This window comes from Xyrauchen texanus, chromosome 35 (assembly GCF_025860055.1).
Source record: "Xyrauchen texanus isolate HMW12.3.18 chromosome 35, RBS_HiC_50CHRs, whole genome shotgun sequence".
In the NCBI taxonomy this organism is placed as follows: Eukaryota; Metazoa; Chordata; class Actinopteri; order Cypriniformes; family Catostomidae; genus Xyrauchen; species Xyrauchen texanus.
The window spans coordinates 10,084,312-10,107,141 of NC_068310.1; the positions used below are offsets into that span (position 1 = coordinate 10,084,312).

Here is a 22,830-nt window from a genome sequence, read left to right on the forward strand (position 1 = left end):
TAAGAAAATGATCCTTAATTCAAGATATATTTTCTGAATTCCCCCCCCCATTGTCCCTAATCTGTCGTGGCCTCCTAATAATCTAATTCCCTAAATTGGCTACATCACTCTACTCTGTCCTCTCCATCAATAGCGGGTGTGTGATGAGTGTACTGGTGCATTATGTCTGCCATCGCATCATCCAGGTGGATGCTGCACACTGGTGGTGGTTGAGGAGAGTCCCCCTATACTATGTAAAGTGCCTATGTAGAGCACCTAGAAAAGTGCTATATAAATGTAAGGAATTATTATTATTATTATTATTTTAACAAGTCTTAATATCCAATTTTGTTCCCTGATGGATGTTGTTTTAAACATGTTAAGCTGTTTTAGTCTGACAAAATAGTGCTAAGGAAAACAATTTTTTTTGCCATTGGACTGGGATGCTTATACACTGAACGGCAACAGCAGGTGTTCTTTTCTCTTTTTGATCAAGCCGGGTTCATAAAACACAAGATTGTATTTCACCTACTGAATGAGAGAGAGAGTGAGTGAGTGAGGTACATTTTCCCTCTGAGGATTCCAGCTGGTAACAGATGTAGTATAGTTCAGAAATGGTACAATAAAGTGAGTTCACACCTGGTCCTCTTCATGCTAACCTCAGTGTTTTTATTTAAACGGCCGGGCGCATCAATCATTGCAAAGCTCAATCTGTACGAAGATTAAACACAACAGAATGCAGTATCACTTCTCTTTTCTTTGATTAATATGAATAATCTAATGATTACACTCTGATGTCAATTTCTGATAATTTGCATGTCCTTCATCTCATAAATCCATGTAAATATTACCCATATGGTGCATTTAGTTGTATGTAAACCACAGCGGGCCAATGCAATAGAAGACATGGTATGGACAACAGATGACAAAGCTTTCATGTTCTCAGATTATGTCTGAAATGGAGCTCCAGAGCATCACAAATGCTGTTGTCCATCATCTCCAGGAAACACAGGCTTTGGCAGTGTACTGTTTATTAGATACAGTTCAACATTGATATATAAATATAGACTAGTGTGCAGGTCTCTGAGAGAGTGTCTTATGAACTGAGTATCGTGTGAATCTGTGAAGAGATTGGGAAGTGACTGGAAGACTTGAAGAGGTCTTGGCATGATGTGGAGATGCAGTCTGTAAATTTAGGGGGGTGGACGGTATGAAACTGACATGGCCAGTGTCAAAAAGACCCCATGAAAGCAAAAGTGAAGTTTTGTGGCTTTTACTCAATGTTGAGCTTTGAAGCCATCTATATGGTAGTGTACTCCAAAAAGTTGACAAAAGTAACAATTAGTAGATATGTGCAGTCAAAATTTACACTTTCTCTTCCCGGTAAATTGCCCAAAAATAATGATGAGTGTAATTCACATAGTTGTATGCAATTTTCTGTCCAATCAAATGCTCGTTGCCATCATGCTATATTACCTGCCACCAGCAAGTAGTAAATCAGGGTTCGCGGCTGTGATGCAACTAAAGACTATTGGCTATTTCTTTAAATGGACAAGACAAAGTTCTGTTTCTGTAAGAAATGCAACATCACAGGACAGAAAACTGCACTCATTACATGGTTTTATGAGGTCTTTGTTATAGTTGGCTTGATAGATGTACCTGAAAGAAACTGGAAATGACTGGATAGAGAGGTTGAATGGAATCTAGACATGTTGCAGACCAATTCCGAACCTCTGTCACCCACATGAATACAACGGGTAAAATGTGGCTTAACTCCATGAAGGAAACTTTCTTACTTGCTACCTTGACCATATAAACAGTTTTCATACATTCGTCTCTTTGGTAAAGAACAAGGAGATAAAAGCAGCAGCGTATATGGCTTCATAATGATAAATATGTATTAGGGAAATCAATACTTATTGTCAAATCAACAGTTATTGAATGGCTCATTGTTTCTCAGTACATTTTGAGGCAGCTTATCATCATTTTGATATATTAACATTAGCTAACATTTAAATTACAAGCCTAATTTGTGCACTTTCCAATTCACAGTCAGTTGGCCTTCTGTTTAATGTAGTCTGGTGTAATAGCTTTAGGAGACCACAAGGGGTCTATATAACATTTACTGTACTTAATTCTGAAGCCAGCCATGGGTGGGACAAGGGACAGGTGACACTCAGGACACGACGATGCGCTGCAGGTGGCAGTCCAAAGTTGTAAATCTAGTCACCATACATGCAAAATTTACAAAAGTTTTTGTTTTCTTCTTCAAGAATGAAGAAGTGATGTTGATGAGTTTGCAGGTTAGTGCATTAAGCTGGTGTAACTGTGCAATCTGAATGAGTAGAAATGGTTACGTTTACATTTCTCTGTGTTTAGCGTTGAATAGGTTTCATTGAAGCTGTCAAACCACAAAAATAAAGACATATTTGTAATTAAAAATACATTGTGAAGGCTATATAAAGATACATGTATGCAACGTATAATCTAGTCATGGCTAGAGTAAATTATTTATGTCCTTTGATTATGATTTGGGTCAAATTTAGTGGAAAACTATGTGTGTTGCACTGTGAAGGTGTGTGTACCTATGTAATACAAATTAAATAATTATATCTCAAATTAGAAAGCCTATATTTTAAAATATAATTAACATGAGGCTTATTATAGGGATTCACAGATGTATCAGTCACCACTGATATTTTTTTGGACAAGTATTAATCAAATGAAAACCATTGGCATGTCTGTCATAAGCATGATAAAGGCAATAAGAAAACCTGATGGTTTATTAATAATTATTGAATTTTATATAGTTTATAAATATTTTTTGTTTAATATACTGTTTATATTTAATATACATATTATATATTTATGATTTAAAAAGTGAGTTCCGAATGACCCTTATTTTTGAGCCCCACACCTTTTAGACTTTCAAAGATCTCAGAATGGATGGTAAAGTCTTTGTAGGGAATATGGCATAGGGATGATCATTTCTGAATGGAACGCATCCTCGTTCAAAACATCAGCGGGAGGCACTTCATTCATAGTGACTTTAACATGATTAACGTTACTAACATTAATATTATTGTCATAAAATGCCATTATTAAAATGTGGACCATGTTGCTCGGTGGCTGGATGCTCTCTGGATATCTGGAACCAGAGTCCTGCACGGGTTCTGTTGCGTAAACCCACACAAATGTGCACGTTAAGTGTCTCCACCCCCATAGAAAACCATTATAAAGAAAATGCTTAAGATGGTCTAATGTACTAAAACAATGATAATTGAAGACCAAATTCAGAATGCACCTTATTGATGATGCATTCTATATACAGGCAAGCAGATGAGCCCACAATCTAAACACAATTCACGATTTACTCGCATTGATAATGTCATAAAACACTTAATGTGCATTGTGTTCAGATTCTGGGCTCATCTGCTTGCCTGTATATGGTTGGTGAAAATGAACAGGAAAAAGATGGGAAAGATAAACATTATTTGACATTTAAAAAATACCCTTGGCTATTTGACCAGCAATCAAATTAGAAAGCTAAACCATATAAGTATGATTTAACAAGATTCGGTCGGTGCCTAAAATGTATCAAACTCAATACCCAGTCCTATTAGGAACACACAAAAATAAATCCTTACCTTGTCTGCAGGTCATGCAGACAGCTCCATTGAACAGCTTCATTGATTATAATAGGAATGAAACAATATTCTTGATCTCTTTGTTGAGGAAATCATTTTGAGCATCTGAACTCGCGTAGATGCTCAGTATCAACAACACATCTGGAAAGTCACTTCAGGCAAATGTTTGATGTCATTTGAGGTAAATATGTTAACTTAGAGCCTTAAAGGATCCGTTAATGATACAGAAGTGCTTCAGGAATAGTTGTGTTCTAAATCTTTTGTTATTGTTTACATGCTTGAAATGGTCTATAGCAGGAGTATGCAATTAAAGTTTCAAGAGGTTCGGTTTATTTCCTTCTCAAAGGTCTGGAAAATAATAACCTGCAGTACTGCTTTAAAATTTTGTTGTTGTTGTTTTTTTATTTGGAATAGTTATTTTAATTTTCCACGTTGGTAGCAATAGTACTTTGTAAAAGAAACAAAAATTAAACAGTCAAAATAGTCTCTTCAAAGCAGAGACAATGTCAAACCAAAGCAGTGGGGTGTGAGGGATCTTTTCTACCAAAAGATTCGGCTAATATATTTCATAGTTCATTAGCCGGCATACCGATGCATACTGAGTTTAACAAGCAACACAAAGCATAATAAATCATAAATAAACCCTTTGGAAAAAATATGTTGCTCAGAGGTTGCTTTTCCTTAGCTGTAATCTCTTTCAAGACTCAATTACAGCAAAATGCTATTGCTCAGAGGTTGGTCTTTCTAAGCTCAGGAACATGAAATTTACATTTATGCATTTGGCAGATGCTTTTTTCCAAAGCGACTTGCTGTACAATTATTACAGGGACAATCCCCCTGGATCAACCTGGAGTTAAGTGCCTTGCTCAAGGACACAATGGGAATCGAACCAGCAACCTTCTGCTTACAAGGTCTGTGCTTTAGTCCACTGTGCCACTTCCACTAAAATTTAAAGTTTAAGCCTATATTAAGAGTGCAACGATGAGGAAATAGGATTAAAGTTACACTTAATTGTTGATATACATTAAGAGAATAGAACTTTACAGTTTATGATCATAGGGCAAATAATTTGTTCTTGGAAGTAAGTAGCTTGTTAGTCGTGTACCAGATGTCTTTTTCCAAAGTCCCTTAAAGAAGTCTTATTAGAGTGGGAAAAAAAAATGCTGAAAGGCACAATGATGATGATTCTTGAATAATTTGATTATTAATAAATATTATTGTGACAGGGCGGAGGGCGGGGCCGGGTCGTGATTTTACACACCCTGTCCCTTATCAAGCTAATTAAGCCTCCGAGAGGGATAAAGGCCGACTGCGGATGGTGGTGCGGGATAGAGAGAGAACGTTTACGGGCAGCTGAATGCCATGTGTGTGTTGAACCTCTTTACAATTATGTGGCAGTATTAAGAAATGTTTGAGTTCATATTGAGACCTTTGACATGGTGCACTGTTTGTGAAGTTGTTGAGAGCTCTTCTGAAACTTCAGAGGAGACAAATGTGTGAAGCAGGAGACTTCATTTCTGTCTAGGAGAAACATTTGAGATATTAAAGGGATCTCATTTGTGATTTTTCTTTCCTCTTATGATTAAATTAAGTGATATTATTGAATGCATTTATTATTAATTGTAATTATGAATTACTGTTTGTTTATTATTAATTGCAATTATTAAATGCATAAAATATAGTTAGTATTAAAAAAATAAAATGTAATCACTACATACAGGAAGTCATTTTATTATTTTACAATGTTATAATTATTATTTAATTCTTTCTATAAAATCATTCTCTACCAATATTCAGACCAAATCTCTGCTTTACAAAGATACACGGTAAGTGTTTTGTCTGTTCAGCTGCTGTGTGCAGATTGTGTTTGTACAGAGAGGGTGAAAATGTGAGAGCTGCATTCCCTCTTTGTGAATGTGTAACAGTGAAGCATGTCAGCTATGCTCGGATTAGTTTACTAACAGAAGGAATAAGTGACCACTCACTCACTCACACACACACACTTTGTGGTCCTGTAAAGGGCCTGTGTATTAGGTTTTGAAAGAGTCTCATTTTTATGAGATTTATAGTAAAGATTTGGCATTTATGATCTGAGTCAGTGTTAAACAGGCATAAAGTTCTGGTCTATAAAAAGGCTTTTTTTGTTGTTGTTGTGAGGTCTGGCCTTGGATCTGTTAGTTAGTGGACGGCAACACTGTGGCATCGATTGACACTCAGAACTGAGTTGTCATCTCTCACTACCCATTTGTTTTTCTAGAGGCAGGTTGGTACTTGTAAATGACTCCACCCTTTACTGAAACACACACACACATAGTGTTGGAGGTGTTTCAGAGCCTGTCTGTGGAGAAGTTTATTGACTTTCACAGTGGTGTGAATGAGCCAAGCCAGAGTGAACGTCCTGCAAGACAAACCAATCACAAAAGGACAGTGTTTCGTTTGGACCAATCCGGCTTTAAATGACTGACTGACTGACAGGCTGTTCATAACAAGCTGAGTGACTGATGTGTGTCAGACAGGTTTTTTATGTGAGTGTCAGTGGAAAAAAGAGGTTACTGTGTGTATCTGTGTTGTTACTATTGACGTCAGTTTCCATGCATTTTCATAGTCGATTGTCGTGGATATGAACGATCAATCAACCATTTAATCATAGGTTTTGATAGCGCAAAATGTACATGAGAACTCCAAATAATGTGTGCATGTAGCTTACTGTATATTTAACTTACATGAATACACTTAAGAAATGCAAGTATAGGCATTTCTCTCATTAAATATTCTTAGTTTAGTGTACACGGGTAAAACTTGTATTGTCATTGTACTGCAAATTGCAACTCTATGTTAAAATTTTATTTGATTATATTATATTATGAATCCCCATTGCTCACTTTTTGTGTTTTTGACTTTGTTTTTTGACACCTGATCAAAGGAAATTCCCACTGGGATAAGTAATAAACTGAACTGAACTGGTTGCATTAAGCGTTTTATGCTGTAGATTCAAAAGATCCAGCTAGAGTCATTTGTTCGGGAATTGAACTACACTGCTCACACTGAGTGTTTGTTTTGTGGTATAGATTTTATAACTGTGCAGTGCTGCCACTGAATAATGCACATTCGATAAGCATGAGTTATAATAATCATATTCCAATTACAAACTCCATCCCTACTTATTTCCCTCATTAAAGTTAGGGGTTTGGTCAAATAAGCATGAGCAAATGTAATAGTGATGCTTGCCTTGGAAAACACCTAAAAATACCTAAAAACCTGTTTTATTATGCCAAAAATAAATTATTTGCAAGTCAGCAAGGTTTAGAGGTGTGTCCATTTGCCTCAGGTCTCGACTTTAAAGACTTATTTTCTTTCTTTTTGAACATTACAAGCACATACAGACACACACACACACACATGTTGGTGTGGCTATCCTTATGAGGATAATGATTTTTATACTATATGAACTATAGATTCTATCCCCTAACACTACCCCTAACCATCACAAAAAACATTATGCATTTTTAAATTTTCAATAAAACATCATTTATTATGTTTTTTAAGGGATTTAAATTATGGGGACATAGAAATATGTTCATAAACCACATTTATAGCATAATTTTAATTACCAGTTTGGAACCTAAAAAAAGTCCTCTTAAACCACTTAAACCTGCCCACACACGTGCACACAAACACACACACACACACACACACACACACACACAACACACTTCTGGTTGTGCAGCACAGTTCAAACTGCTCATTTCTGGAATGCCATGCAGGTGTCTTTGGAGGTGAATAGATAAAACGACCCTTCACATACAGACGTATAAAAGAGGACATTCCTATCCTCAAGACCACACACTGTGCTCTACACACACACACACACACACACACACACACACACCCTAAAGCTATCTGACATTCCACTGCCCACGTGCTGTATGCCATTCTAAACGAAAGTTGCTTTAGTCCAACCAGTCACAACAAACGTGATGTACTACTACTACACAACACTACTACTGATAATTCTTTGGCATCTTTTTTATTTTTTTATTTTATTTCCAAAATTAGATCAGAGGAGTGGAATTTGGGCTCTTACATTGCAAACAGCTAAACAAACGAGTTTATTTTTTTATCATTGTAGGTAATTAGTGTATGAATGCTGTTTATATAATTTAAAGATAGAGATAAGGACAGGATCCATGGGAGTTTATGCTCTGTTTGCACAGCACAAAGTGTGTTTATATAGAAAGCACAGATAAAATAGGGCGGTTTGATTCCCCTAGCTTTGAAGACACACAACATGCCAAACAGAAATGTAAGCAATCCTGTTATCGTCTCTTCAAAACAGATCTCTACTGAGTGCATGCCATATCACAAGGTGTGCAAAAAATCACAGTAGGGCAACATGCAGGAATCCACTGCGAACTCTGTATAAAAGTGTATGAACATCATTTTCGAACATTTTATGAATTTCAATCTTTGATGTGTGAAAGTATGAATGAAATTTGCAATCTACGGTGGAGGGGAAGATTTTCAGTGAATAAATACTTTGCTCAAAAAATATTTTTACCTGTTTTTAAAATGTATGCATTTTGTTTTCATAACTAAATTACATCAAATTAAATTGTGTAATGTTAAACAAAATTAATTTAAGAAAACTTTTATTTAATTTTATTAAAGATTACTCAATTACATTTTGGGAGAATTATTCCAATGAAAAAAAATGCGTAAATCTCAAAATAATTTGAGTGAAGACACAAGACATATGGACTACTTGTATTGTGTGTTTTTGGGGGCTTTTTAGGACATTCACCTTAAACCCATAATTGTATTTTCTTTAATTTAGGCAGCATTTTCTTTATTACCAAAACGCAATACAAACACAAATTTGATGAGAACATTCATTTTGGGAACACAAGGGAATTTATTAAAGGTGCAGTATGTAACCATTTATTTTAATTTTTTGCCAATGTGTGAATGGCTTGTAATGCCACTTAAATAATGAGCCCTTCCCGGATTTCCTAGGTTGCCTATTAAAGCCTGTAGACTAATTTTCATGTGAAAGGAGCGGGTCGCTTTTGCCGGGAAAATCCAAAGGATGTGACGTTTATGTGCGCTCCCGAGAGCCTTGCCTCAGACAGTAATAGCTTCTCTTCCGTTATTCAACAGCGACAACAAACTGCAACATTAGGTAATGTTATCTTAGAGCTGAAACCAGCAAATGTCCGGCTCCCAGCACAACACCGACTCCTACACAAACTCAGAGTTAGCCCAAAAAAAAAAAAAAAAAAAAAAACATTTATCTACTGAATCCAGTCTTGCTAAATGGTAACGTGATCGTGGTTGAGCGAAAACTAGTGAACATCGGCAGGGCATTTGATTCCTGGAGGAATCTTCGTTTGGTTTTGGGGATCAAATCTAACCATGAATTGGCATTCTTCTTATTAGACATGTAAACTTACATAACTGCAACGCATGTGAAATATAGTGCCATAAGGATTGATCTGTGTAATTTTAGCTAAACTACAATAACACATGAAATGAATGCTAGACAATGTTCAAGATAATGCAAAAAGACCCATTCATTAGTGTAACATAACTTGGTTATACAGAAAATATATACATTATAAAACAATAGCTCATCAATCAAAATGATAGTTGTGATGGAATCACATCAATACTGAATTGTGTCAACATATTTATAATGTATAGTCTATTTTATCAACCGCTACTGTCATCACCCACCAAATTTACCTAACAGCTATTGATAAAGCTGGCTAGCTAGCTAACGGCAACATAGGCTATCGTATAAATGCAATCAATTTATCATGCAAAGAAAAGTGATTAATTTAAATCTGTAGACTATTATTAATTTTCCACCTGTTGTCGTTGACGGATACTTGCTTGATTGCAAATGGAGTCGTTGGAGACAGTAAATGTTGGATTTGAGGTGGTTAAATGCGATTTTTTTTTTTTATCACTTCGTTATTTTATTGCTTTTCCATTTATTTTAAGTTCAATTTGAATTTAGAAATGTACTTTGTGTTTCAAAAAATTAATTTAATATTTAAAGTAAAATCAACAATATAATCGGATATCATTATATTTTTTAAGGCGATTATCAATAAAGTATTTTTTACATATTGCCCAGCCCTAATACGCAGTAGTGTTATGTGAGTTTGTTCACAGATTGGATTTTCTGTCTTGCTTTGACACTACTCACAAAGCTAAACAGACCTGCCTTTAGATTTACACTTCTGTTAGTAATGACATCAGGCACAAACTGAAAATCTTTCCAAACAGTATTTGTGACAATGTGAGCATCCTGATTCATGCAAATGGCTTTTTTCCCCACTTGTCTGAGGAGCTTCCGCTGACTGGCTTGAAAAGTTAGTAGCCAAATGAAGTAATACTGTCATACCGTCTGTTGTTTATCCACTCTTCTTTTCTATGAAAAGTTCAAGTGCACTCTAATGCAAGGAGTTCAGAGCTCTGGCCTGTCTTTAAAGCAGACATGCCAGGGCAAACCACTCATCTACTGCCTGACAAGAGCTCAAAAGGGGGGATAGAAACAGAAGACGAGGAGCGAAACCTCCTGACTACCAACTGGATTGTAGGTCAATGTTTAATTTTAAGCACCATGTGGCAAAGGACCATCTGAAAAGTCTATATATTGTGCTAAAACTGTGGATTTTTTTATTTAAAAACAGAAGGTTCAATATAAATGTTCAAAAAGATGTACACAATTACACAGATCAGACAATGTATGGATACTGGATAGATGTATGAGTTTCCCTTATTTTACAGCTTCAAAATTGGCAATCGTATGCTGCTGCCATAGCGTGCAGCATCCAGCCACAAGCACAGTGTAAAGTAAGCAGATGCTAAACTCATCTGATCCCAAACAGCCACAGGACCTCGTCTGAGTGCTCGCTGTGCACACCATAAAGAAGTGTGCTGGAGGATTTAAAAAAAGCCCTCTACATCCCTCTATATCAGAGCTGACTGTAATCAAACAGAAATCCAGCCCATTCCTCCCTGAGAGTGCAGATAAAGTTTTCAACAGATGACAAGCTGCCCTGGGAAGAGCCACAGCTGTGAAGCTATAAGAGCTTTGCGTGCGTGTGTGTGTGTGTGTGTGTGTGTGTGTGTGTGTGTGTAATCCCCACTCCTCCCATGTGAGGGCAAGTCAGCATGATGCTTCCGTTGCTCTTAAGGAGATAGAAATAGACTTATCACTCCCAGTACAAGTATTAAATGCACATACAAATGTGGTGTGTGTTTTTCCTGCAATCGTACTCGAGGGTTTCACAAAACTGAAGATAATTAATGTGTTTGCCTTGTCTGCTTGTCAGACACCGGGATAGGGATGTTTGTGTACGGGAGACTGAAATTTAACAAACATTTGCATGACACACACACTAAAGCAAACACGATCACATCATGTGGGTTTGAGTGATTTCCTCACTTTAAAATGTATAAAAAATGATACAGAAGTATCATAAACGTAGTTGAGGTGACTCATGTATCATATTCCAAGTCTTCGGAAGGCATACAATAGGTTTCTGTGAGAACTGGATCTTGTAGCGTAGAGATTCTGCTACAAAATAATGTGAAAACCATCTTGATCACTCATTCATACAAAACAATATAGTAATTGAACTTTTGTAAGACAATTTTAGTGTTATAAAAGGTCATATGCGAGGAGGCGTGAACTATCTTGAATATTGATGCATTTCACACCTGAGGAGACAAAGAACCCTCCCCTGGGCCTATCAATGAGGAATGTGACAGAAATACTTAATGATCAAAATCAAGTTTAATCTGACTATAAATTTTCTTTACATAAAGACTTTACTTAATTTTAGACCTACACTACCTTTTAAAAGAAGTATCTTCTGCTCACCAAGACTGCATTTATTTGATCCAAAATACAGTGAAAACATTGTATGAACTCTTTTTACAATTTAAAAGAACAACTTTTTGAATATATTGTAAAATGCAATTTGTGATCAAAGCTGAATTTTCAGCATCATTACTGCAGTCTTCAGTGTCACATGATCCTTCAGAAATCAAAATAATGTGCTGATTTTCTAATATGGGCATATTTACACCATATTTGACACATTTACAGCCGAACACATATTTGCAAGCACAAGCTTTGTTGATGATAATGAAGCATTATAAACACTAGATAAAATATATTCTAAACATTCATATTATTTATATATCATATTGCATATCATATTTATATTATACAGCATACAATTTAAATACCTGCTTTAGCCTAAACAGCATTTAAATGTAACTAAAACTTGCTTATTAGGACATATTTCAATTGTCAATACTCTGAATCCTGGCTGGCAAGTCTGGAAACAGTCCCACTAGTAAAATATGTACATGTTTATATAAAATAGCATGTCAACTAATATGTAAGTAAAACTAAATGACTTACTCATCCGAAATTGTATCCTCAGCTGGATCAAGTCACTCTTCAAAATACAAACGTACCGGAGTCCTGCTCTTCTGAGGAAAATGTTAACTCTTCGTCACTATACAGGAGCTTTCTCGCCTGTGTATCGTGTCATCCAAACATTCAGAAATGTGAATTAAATAGTTGTTTTCAAGGCACAGTCGTGGGCGTTTACCATTTGCATTGATCGCCTCAGTATATTACCGTATGAATAGCACCCTCTGCCCGTGGGTGTGATCACATTAGGGATTATTAGCTGAGCCAGGAGAAACTGTACATCACTTTGTTTCAAACAGATTACATTACAGAATATCTGTTTTAAATTTGAATTGTTTTATTTAAAAGTAGAAATCTTAAGCATTCTTTAGACATATGTTTCATGTTTGTGTGATAAATATTCGCGGAGTTTCTGTTCATTTTTGTGACGCATTTCTGAAATATGCTTGTGAACACAGAGACTGCTGAAAGCTCAACCTTTTTATTTTCTTTATTTTACAAAAGCACACGATTTTGTTGTTATTGTGAGTATACACAAATAAAAGTAGACCCTTTATAGTCTCTAACAATGTCTTACACTTATCTGTATGCCCTAAACAGATAAGACGCTGGCGCGTCCGTCGACCTTAGAGGGTTAACAGCTCTGATTAACAGCATCCTATAATAAAATGTTTATTTAAAAGCGTCGTTTAGGGTTGAAGCCATGGCCTTGCAGTTATGACACATTACTTCAGACATTTTGACATCTGTGGTGTTCAGCTGGTAGATGCAGGTTCGAATCCAGTCTATATCGTGCCTTGATTCCATGTGGGTGATTCTCACATAAAATGAATAAAGAAAATGGAGCATACATTTTGGACCATTAAGGAAATAGTTCACCCAAAAATCACATAAAGGCAGCATAAAAGTAATCAATTTGACTCCAGTGTTTAAATCCATATCTTCTGAAGTGATATGATAAGTGTGGGTGAGAAACTGATCAACATTGAAGTTCTTTATACTATAAATATACACTTTCACCAGCCCTCCTATTCACATTCAGTGTTCTTATTTTGTTTTTCAAAAAATCGCCACGTAACTGGGCTGTTGTGCCAATATGTTTTTTTTTCCTTTCCTTTCCCTTTCGCTTATCCTTTCATTTTTGTATTTCTTGTCCCTGCCCAGTAGGTGGCAATCGCCTAAAAACAGAAGAAGAACTCTGTCCTCTTGTAAGCACACATAGGAGGGCTGCTCAAAATGGTTGCCACAAATTTGCCACTCATTCATTTCCCATGCAAATGAGCTTGTGATTCGCCACTGATTCCGGTTCTGTTACTCTATTATAGTCAATGTTAAATTGGTCAGATTATTGAAATAAAATGGGTTGTGAACAGTGTTACACGTTGGCTTTAACTGTCAGTTGTTCACAAAAATGCTCAAGTTAAATGGAATTAGGTACACAAGCTCCTTTTATTGTCAGGAAACTATTTTCTGGTATAGACGGCTACATACAAATGTGCTTCTCTCAGGCTGTCGGCATGTCTAGACATGTTCAGTGTACTGGTCACACAATAAATCTCAGATCAAGCTTTTAAGGGGATAGTTTACCCAAAAATGAAAATTATCTCATCATGCCATCCCAGATGTGTATGATGTTCTTTCTTCTGCAGAACATAAACAAATATATTTAGAAGAATATTTCAGCTCTGTTGGTCCATACAATGAAAATTATTATGTGCCAAAATGTTGATGCAGAAAAATGTAATTCGGAGGACTCCTGTAGTTTAATCCATATCTTCTGAAGCGATATGAGTGTGGGTGAGAAACAGATCAATATTTAAGTCCTTTTTGATAGAAATTCTCCTCCCTGCCCAATAGATGGTAATATGTATGAAGAAGTTAAAGTGGAGATTGATTGAGCAGGGAGGAAAGTTAATAGTACTAATGACCTGAATATTGATCAGTTTCTCACCTACACCTATCATATCACTTCAGAAGACATAGATTTAACCGCTGGAGTCTTATGGATCACTTTTATGCTGCTTTTATGTGCTTTTTGGGGCTACAACATTTTGGTACCCATTCACTTGCCTGGACTACACTTTACCACTACTTTACCACTATGGACCTACAGAGCTGAGATATTCTACTAAAAATATTTTTTGGTGTTCTGCAGAAGAAAGAAAGTCATACACATCTGGGATAGCATGAGGGTGAATTTTGAGTGAATTATTCCTTTAATACAGTTCAGAACATTGTTTCCCTAACAAGTTTAATGTTGTTATGACAGGCTGACCTCTTTTTATCTCACAAAACTATCTGGGATAAATATTAAGTTGTTCTGGGGTCAGCATTTCCAAATACAAGCATATTTTCCTTTGAAGAACACACAGATACAAAGGCTCCATGTGAACTTTTATATTGAGAGTTTCTTTTGCAGCTCAAGCTGAATAACATCTTTATCTAGTCAGTGGGTTCTGCTTTATGTCTCAAACAATACAGCCTTATTTCCATCGTGTGACTGTGAGAGTTTTGTTGGTGAGAGGTTTTTAGAAGTCTCCACAATGTCATACCCTGCTGGAAAAAAGAATGAGCTGGTTTGCTGGCCTGGTCAGGCTAGCCTGTTTGCTGGTTTTTGAGAGGTTTGAGCACTTGTCAGCTGGTCAGGCTGGGAGACCAGCTGGCTAACCATCTAACCAGCTGAGAACCAGCACGTTTGATTATTGTCATGCAGTTTCAGCGACATTGTCAATACAGGGTTTCGTCCTGCGACGGCAGACTGCATCGTGCGGCGAACTCCATGCTGTGTGTGTGTGTGTGTGTGTGTGTGTGTGTGTGTGTGGCAACAGTCCTTCATTGACACTCTTGGTGGTTTCAGTTCTGAGTGATCACACAATAACACTGTGCATTGTGGCTCTCTCCACTGTTCTGGGAATATTTCCCATGTCACGTATATATAATACCTTCAGTCTTTGCTAGCTTGTCCATATTGCTTTCACATTGGGTATCAGCAACCATCTCGCATTGTGTTACATCTTGCAATATACAGTATACCATATGCAACGATTCAGTATATATCACACATACATCAGTATATCATAATTAGATTGTGATTGAAACTGTGGCAAAATTATCGGAGAGAAGTAGCATGTCTAGGAGACTAAATCATGAATCATGTGGTTCAGGGTGTCAGTCTCCACGTGGCTCTGACTGACATGAGAAACTCTGGTTTAGTTTGGGCTTATTTAGGCTATTTGTATCTTCGTTATTGAACTCTAGGACATGATATGAAAAATAAATCAATATAGGGATCCATTTTTCCTCTGGGGAGTCTGTAATTTCTCAGCCAGTTTGTTTACATGCAGTTTAAAAGTCAGATTTCGGACTAAATTGAAAATTTGTCTTTTTAAAATGCATGTAAACCCTGAATTTATGCAAGTGTGTTTTTTGCGAAGTCTAACAGACCTAGATAATGCAACTTTAGCTCGTTTTCATCCAGCATGTCTACATGTTAATCGGATCACAATTGGCCTCATCGTTGTCCGTGTGCTCCGAAAAACAAAGGTATCACGTGTACTTCCTTCAAATATTCAGTTATGGATTGTGTCATGTATACAGAACTTGGACAGACAGATTAAGACAGTAGCTCGACCACACACACCAGCTGTAGCTTGATTATAACTGCATGTAAACTTACTGAGTAAGAAGTCAAATGTCTGTCTTATTTCAGAGTCCTCTGTTCACAGATCACAACTTTGATTTCCCCTCTTTCTCTCTCTCTCTCTCTCTCTCTCTCTCTCTCTCTCTCTCTCTCTCTCTCTCTCTCTCAGCATTTCTTACAGACGCATACTTCTCCCAACACATGCCCGTAACACAAAAGGGTTTCTATTCCTGTCCTCTGGTCATGTGAGTGTGGGAGGGGTCAGGGGTGTGTGGTTGGGATTACAGGGCCAGTGTGAGCTCACTGCTGACCCCAAACACAGCAGATGGCCCTCAGTGTGCATGCTTGGATAGGGTAGGTCTGACTCACTGTCCTGGAAAGACCATCACAGTGGAGGTGCACACACACACACATGCGCACACACACACACATAAACACTATCTTTTCTTCTCTACCTACTTGAGTCAATAGAGGAAGCTCTTTGTGGTTTAACACACACGTTCTGTACACACATGGTGGTTCTCCAGGATAAACCTTCTCTCTGTGTGGATTTTGATATGGATTCTGAACATTAGCCTACAACACAAGGTAAATTGTGAGTTTTTCTGGTTTCCAACAGGAAGAACCTACAGTAATTATGCTGTTTGGTGTCTTGCGTGTACTCTGCGACAGTTTAAATAATTAAAGCATGCTGGAAAAGTGTAGTTATATTTATATTGCTAATGGATTGATGTGGTGTTGATATGACACTATATGACATAAGACACAATATGCTGTATGTTGGGTTGTAAATATAATGCTCTAAAGCAATTTGAAAATCTTTAGTATGCTATAAAATTGTCAGGTAAACTACAAAATGTGCTTTATTTATTAACATCTACATGATACATATTTTGGTTACACCTTTTTAATGTGTTCTTGTTTCTGTGTAATTACACAAGTAATTACTGATTATTACTAATTAACAACATGTACTTACTATAGGTTTAGGTTTAGTTGCTTGTAATTATATATAATTGATTGTTATTACTATTGTAAATACATGTAATATGTGTAACAAGAACACATTAAAATAAAGTTTTACTGATTTTGTTTTAAAGTAAAAATACTGAATGAACCTGAATAGACTAGGTGGCACAAATAAAAGTAATATTCAAGGGTCAGATCTGGTAGAAAAAGCTACTTAAGAAAACAACTGCACATGTTCACTTGTTACAGTTAAGCCGAGAGCTAGTGCATGCTGTGAAGTCACATGAGGTTTGTTCAAATTCATATTAATGTAAACTAAGAATGTATAATTAATAATTCATATACAGTAAAATAAGAACGTTTAATATTAGGTTGTATCTCAATTAATATGAAGGCAAAGCTGTATGTATAATAATTATCAAAGAAATAGCAAAACGCTGTTTAAAATAGTTCTTGATGGAGTACAGTACTGTGCAAAAGTTTTAGGCACTTGTGAAAAATGTTGCATAGTCTTCAAAAACAATGGCATATATAGTTTTCATTAATCACTTAATGTCATACAAAGTGCAGTAAACGTAAAAAAAAGTTAAATCAATATTCGGTGTGACCACCTTTGCCTTTAAAACACCTGGACACAGTTGTTCTTGGTTATTGGCAGATAGGACGTTCCACAGTTCTTCTATTTCTCAATTGGTTCTGTCTCTTTATGTAATCTCAGACTGACACGATGTTCAGTGGGGGCTTTGTGGGGGCCATCTGTTGCAGGGCTCCCTGTTCTTCTATTCTAATCTTTTCTATTTGCAAAATTAATGTTTGGGAGTCTAACATTTATATTTCCTACTGACACACTAAAGATGAAGATATAAATAACCATCTTAAGACAAATGCTTTTGTGAAACATCTTATGTGCCAAAGACTTTTGCACAGTACTGTATATCATATCATCTGCCCTTGTATGTTTATTATGGTGTGTCATAGACTCCAGAATGCCCCATGGTTCACATGACTGTGTCAGTGATGTCATCATATTTTAAATGGTGAAGGGAATCTTTGAGAAACATAAAATCATTGTCTTTTGAACCAGCACTTATATTAAAATCACTTATAAAGATCACTTTTTTACTCTATATATTTGTCGTGTTTTCCAGTAAAACTATCGAAACATTCTTAAAACAAGATACATTTACTTGAAGTAAAATTGGGTAGAATAATAGTTCTGGTTTTTTTTTGTCTTGTTTTAAGCAAAAACAAAAAAGTTTTTGTAAAAATAATTCTAGATATCTAAATCCATTTTTCTTCTCAAGTAAATACGACTTTTTTAGGGAGTTTAGGTTTTAAATTTTTATTTTGTTTACTAAAAACAAGACAAAAATACTTTTTTCACTTTCCCTGAGAGACTACAACAGGTGTCTTGCTGCTCTGAACAGTTGTTTTCTTGTGTTTGTATATGTTCTTTGAGCCATTTCATTAATTAAACTGAAACAGATTTAGCACAATCTCTATTTCCTGTGTGCTGTGCTTGTAGTTGGCCATCTGTATCAGAAGATAGGTCTCTTAATCTCAATCTTCAGATCCTTTGTTGTACAGTAACTAAATTGTTGAGAGTAGATTAGAGCAGTGCAGGTCAGGCAAGGGGCCAGGATCCCTTTCCTACCAACAATTCATGGCTCTCATCCCTGGGCCATGTGCCTAGCCATGAACCATGATTGACATTTCTGTCTCTGAGCGGTTTCACTACACCTTCCAGGAAAAGACAGTGGAAAATCTTGCATGTATGTATGTCTGACCGTACATGCAAGATGAGTGATTGATGTGACATTTTATCATATGCATGTGTTCAGTGTAAACTGTATGTGTGTTTTCAGTTTGAACTGGGTTAAGTCACTGTATTTTGAGGGGTTCCTGGCTCACACCTGCATACACCTGTTGTTCAGTGTGGAGACTGCAGTATGAAGACCAACTGGAGCTCTCTTCAGCCATCCAAAAGAATCCAAAACAGAAGAGTCATGGAGAGCATTATTTTGATTTATTTGTTCTGTCTTGTCTTTAATGTAAATGGAAATGTGTCATATAAACGGTCATTTAAAAGCTATTATATTTTTCTGTGTTTCTTATTGACTACTTGTATGGTGCAATTTTGCCCTTTTTGGAGTTTGACAGCCTCAATCACCATCCACCTTCATTATATGGAAAAGAGCTGCCTGGAAATTCTGCCAGATATCTTTTTTATTGTTGTTGTTCCACGGTTAAAAAACTAAAATAAAAATCATCTCATGCACAATGTTTATTTTAAGTGAACTGTCACTTTAACTAGGTTTGTCACATTTATTAGTTAACCAGTTGAATAGGAAAATAGCATGCACAGTATAATACTGTATATATAAAAGCATAAAAACAAAATCACATGGATTTGTGGATGATGCGGACAGGCCTATCTTATTAATATCTCATTAAGATAAAACAATTTTTCCACTGGTGTTCTGTTCTCGGCTGACAAAAGTGGAACCTGATGTTGTCTTCTGCTTTTGTAGCCCAACTGCCTCAAGGTTCGACGTGACATTCTGAGATGCTATTCTGCTCACTACAATTGTGAAGATTTACCGTAGACTTTGTCAGTTCAGACCAGTCTGGCCATTCTCTGCTGACCTCTCTAATCAACTTTTCCTTCCACAGAACTGCCGCCCATCATTCTGAATACACTCTAAAGACTATTGTCCATGAAAATCCCAGGAGATCAGCAGTTACAGAAATACTCAAACCAGCCCGCCTGGTACCACAAATCACTGAGATCACATTTTTCCCCATTCTGATGGTCGATCTGAACATTAACTGTAGTTCCTCAACCATATCTGAATAATTGTATGCATTGCACTGCTTCCACACGATTGGCTGATTAGATACTTGTATGAATATGTAGGTGTACAGGTGTTCCTAATAAAGTGAACAATGAGTGTGTATATATAAAATGCTGCTTATTTTACAAGCTGGTTTGTTGTTTTGTTGCACTGCATTTTCATTTTAAACAAGCTGCAAACAAATCCAGTTGTTTGAATTTCTTCTAAAGCACTGCAATACTATTCACTGTATTGCATGATTTGATCACAATTGTGTGACTGTGACAACATTTATGCTAAATGACATCACATGGTACATTAGTGTACCTCGGCAGTTAAATGTCCACTGAGTGGTGCTAAAAGTGAGTTAAATGCTGTCCTAAACAGATGAGATCTTTAAAGATGAAGCTCTGTCAAGTTTTAAATTACCTAAAGCTATCCTAATCCTTAACCTAATCGATAGTATGCAGTGCGTCTATGACACTTTTGTCTCATGTGTCGACTCGAGCACTTTTGGACTTGTACCCGGTCCTTTGTATTGTAACTTGATTGCACTTGAACAAACTTGTAAATGTGCATAGTTGGTTATGTAATGGAAATGTTAGAATGGATCACCTTCCCAGTCATGCACTATAGTAAAAGTGTTTAAAAGTCATAAGATAGCATGGTGTGAAGAGCAGTGTGAAAAGTTTGTGTTTATGGACTCATAATCTGCCATTTTACTTGTGATTGTGTAAAGTGAATTCAAGTATTTGTTGTCATATCACCTCTAGTGTTCATTTCACCTGGAAACTTAAAATCGAAACATAAAAATAATTTGGCAAAAATATATGTATAATCTATGAGCTTGATATCACTTTAATATTCTGACTACATTACTCATGTCACCTTTCTCCAGGTCTGACTGGGTGGAGATTGTGGAGCCCCGCTCCAGGGAGCGCATGTATGTCAATCTACTGACTGGCGAGTGCGGGTGGAAACCGCCACCCACCGCCCCTGTCCGCCAGTCAGACGGCAACCAGTGGTGGGAGCTTTTCGACAATAATAACAATCGGTTCTACTACTACAACTGTACGAGCCAACAGACGGTCTGGCACAGACCTCAAGACTGTGACATATTGCCACTAGCCCAACTCCAAGCCATGAAGAGAAGTTCAGATGCTGAGCTCATGGCTCAAGGAAGACACCAGAGGGGAATCGTAGACAGCAAGCGGACCCCCCTGCCTGGAATGGTTTCACCCACACAGGAGCTGGAGAGTGGGAGGGAGACACCATCCTCTGGGGGGAAAGAAGACAGCCTGGAGAAAAGGAGCCAAGGAAATAGGTAAAAAGAGCACAGTGTCTCCTGGTTATACTTGCAAAAAAGCACAAATATGACATTAAGGGCAGATTTCTCAGTGATTTTAGTGGAGTACCTATATTAACTGAGTTTCAGATGTGTGTGCTTCTCATCTGTGTCTCTGCGTGTTGATATCAGCCACACTGAAGAATTTTAAGTTATTGTGGATGTATATGTATGCATTTTCACATTTTCTGATCGGCTGGTTATTTCCTTTTAAAACCGTACATAAACGGGAATGCTTACAACTCTGGTTTTAGTGCAGTGGTTGATTGACAGGTGAACAGGTGGTGCTTTGCTGCTGTTCAAATGCATTTGAACGGAGGAGTGTTTATACTATAAGCCCAATGTATTCACATGCGTTTCGACCACATTCAACCACCTCAGTCAAATGGCCCCTGTTTACACCTGTGAGTAACTCTCATTTCAAATGGATCACTGCTCTCTGTGACCATGAACACTGTGGAGGATTAATGGCTGTGTTTAATGGGATGTCTCACTGCCAGAGACTGTTGAAGTCTGTATGTAGTCTGCTTGCAGATTAATCTATTAGCTGACAGACATTTTAGCCTCTTTGTCACTTGGTTCATTGCGGCCTTGTTATCATATTAGCTCTGCATATGTTGTTGGTTAGAACCGCAGAAAGAAAACCTTGTTTTTTGTCTTTTTGTTTTGTCTTGCCTTGTTCTCTTTGTCTGGAAGTGAATGGGGCCAATGTTTGGAGGGTTTTAAGGCAGAAATCTGAAATTGATTGTGATAATCAACGTTATGCCACAAATGCTGACAATTGATCTTAACTTGTATTAAACCCAGAAAATTCCTTTAAGAGGCAGCCATGTTTTTTATTTTAGTCATAATTTTTGTCTTATGATGATAATGTCCTTTACATTTTGTCAGTATTTCATCAAAACAAATTCATGTAATTTTAATCAATGAATATAATATATTTTAGTTGGTGATAATGTACAAAATAACAAAAAGTTGTTTTAATCTGTAACAGACTTAACCAAATGTTTTGATACATTTTAGAATCCTTTCTTACCTATTTAAGCATGCACTCAAAAAATAATTGTAAGATTTACGCAATTAAATTTTACAACAAAATTACATTAAATAGTCATTTGTAATATATAGGCCTATACTGTATATATATTTAGTTTTATTGGTAACAATTCACAATAAGATTAACAACATTAGTTAACATGAACTAACAATGAACAATACTTTTACAGTATTAATTAATCTTGGTTCATGTTAATTTCAACATATACTATTAATAGTACTACTAATAATAGTCTTTTTATTAACTAGCATTAAGAAAGCTTAATAAATGGTGTAAAAAATAAGCAATTATATAAATAAAATAAAAAAAACATTGTTATTGCATAGTTAATATCTTGCAGTATTATTTGTTTTTTCTCATCATATTTTCATCAGCAGTATGTTTCAGTTAAAAACAGTTTGATTATTGACCTTTAAAATCCTTGAGAGGATCGACACTAAATCTATTACCTCATTGTCTCTCTGTGTCTCCATGGCACACCTGTTGGCAGAAGTATGAATACGCTGAGGTATGTACCAATGTTATTGTGGCTGAGATCTGGAAACTTCTCATATGCACTGATTTCACTGAAATTCTGAATTCACACGCAGTAACAGTTACAGTAGCGGATGTGCCTATACAGTTGAAGTCAGAAGTTTACATACACTTTGGTTGATGTCATTAGAACATATTTTAACCACTCATTGAGTTAATATTAGCAAACTATAGTTTTGCAAATTGTTTAGGACATCTACTTTGTGCATGACATGACATCATGGGAAAATCTAAATAAATCAGCCAAGACCTCAGAAAAATAATTGTGGACCTCCACAAGTCTAGTTCATCCTTGGGAGCAATTTTCAAGCACTTGAAGGTACCATGCTCATCTGTACAAACAATAGTACGCAAGTATAAACACCAT

General features: G+C 36.4%; 1 protein-coding gene across 3 annotated transcripts in view; it reads left to right on the plus strand.

The window, feature by feature from the left end:
• LOC127629151 (rho GTPase-activating protein 39-like) overlaps positions 1-22,830 on the plus strand; it is a 106,553-nt gene that overhangs the window by 22,338 nt on the left and 61,385 nt on the right. Inside the window, exons 1-2 of one of the 3 annotated variants that reach the window (XM_052106238.1) lie at positions 15,980-16,078; positions 20,426-20,851. In XM_052106238.1, coding sequence (XP_051962198.1) covers positions 16,050-16,078; positions 20,426-20,851 — 455 coding nt within the window. In that variant the 5' untranslated portion in view covers positions 15,980-16,049. Of the gene's footprint in view, positions 1-15,979; positions 16,079-16,222; positions 16,313-20,425; positions 20,852-22,830 lie in introns of those variants that run through there. The other 2 variants (XM_052106240.1, XM_052106239.1) reach the window with 2 other exon arrangements.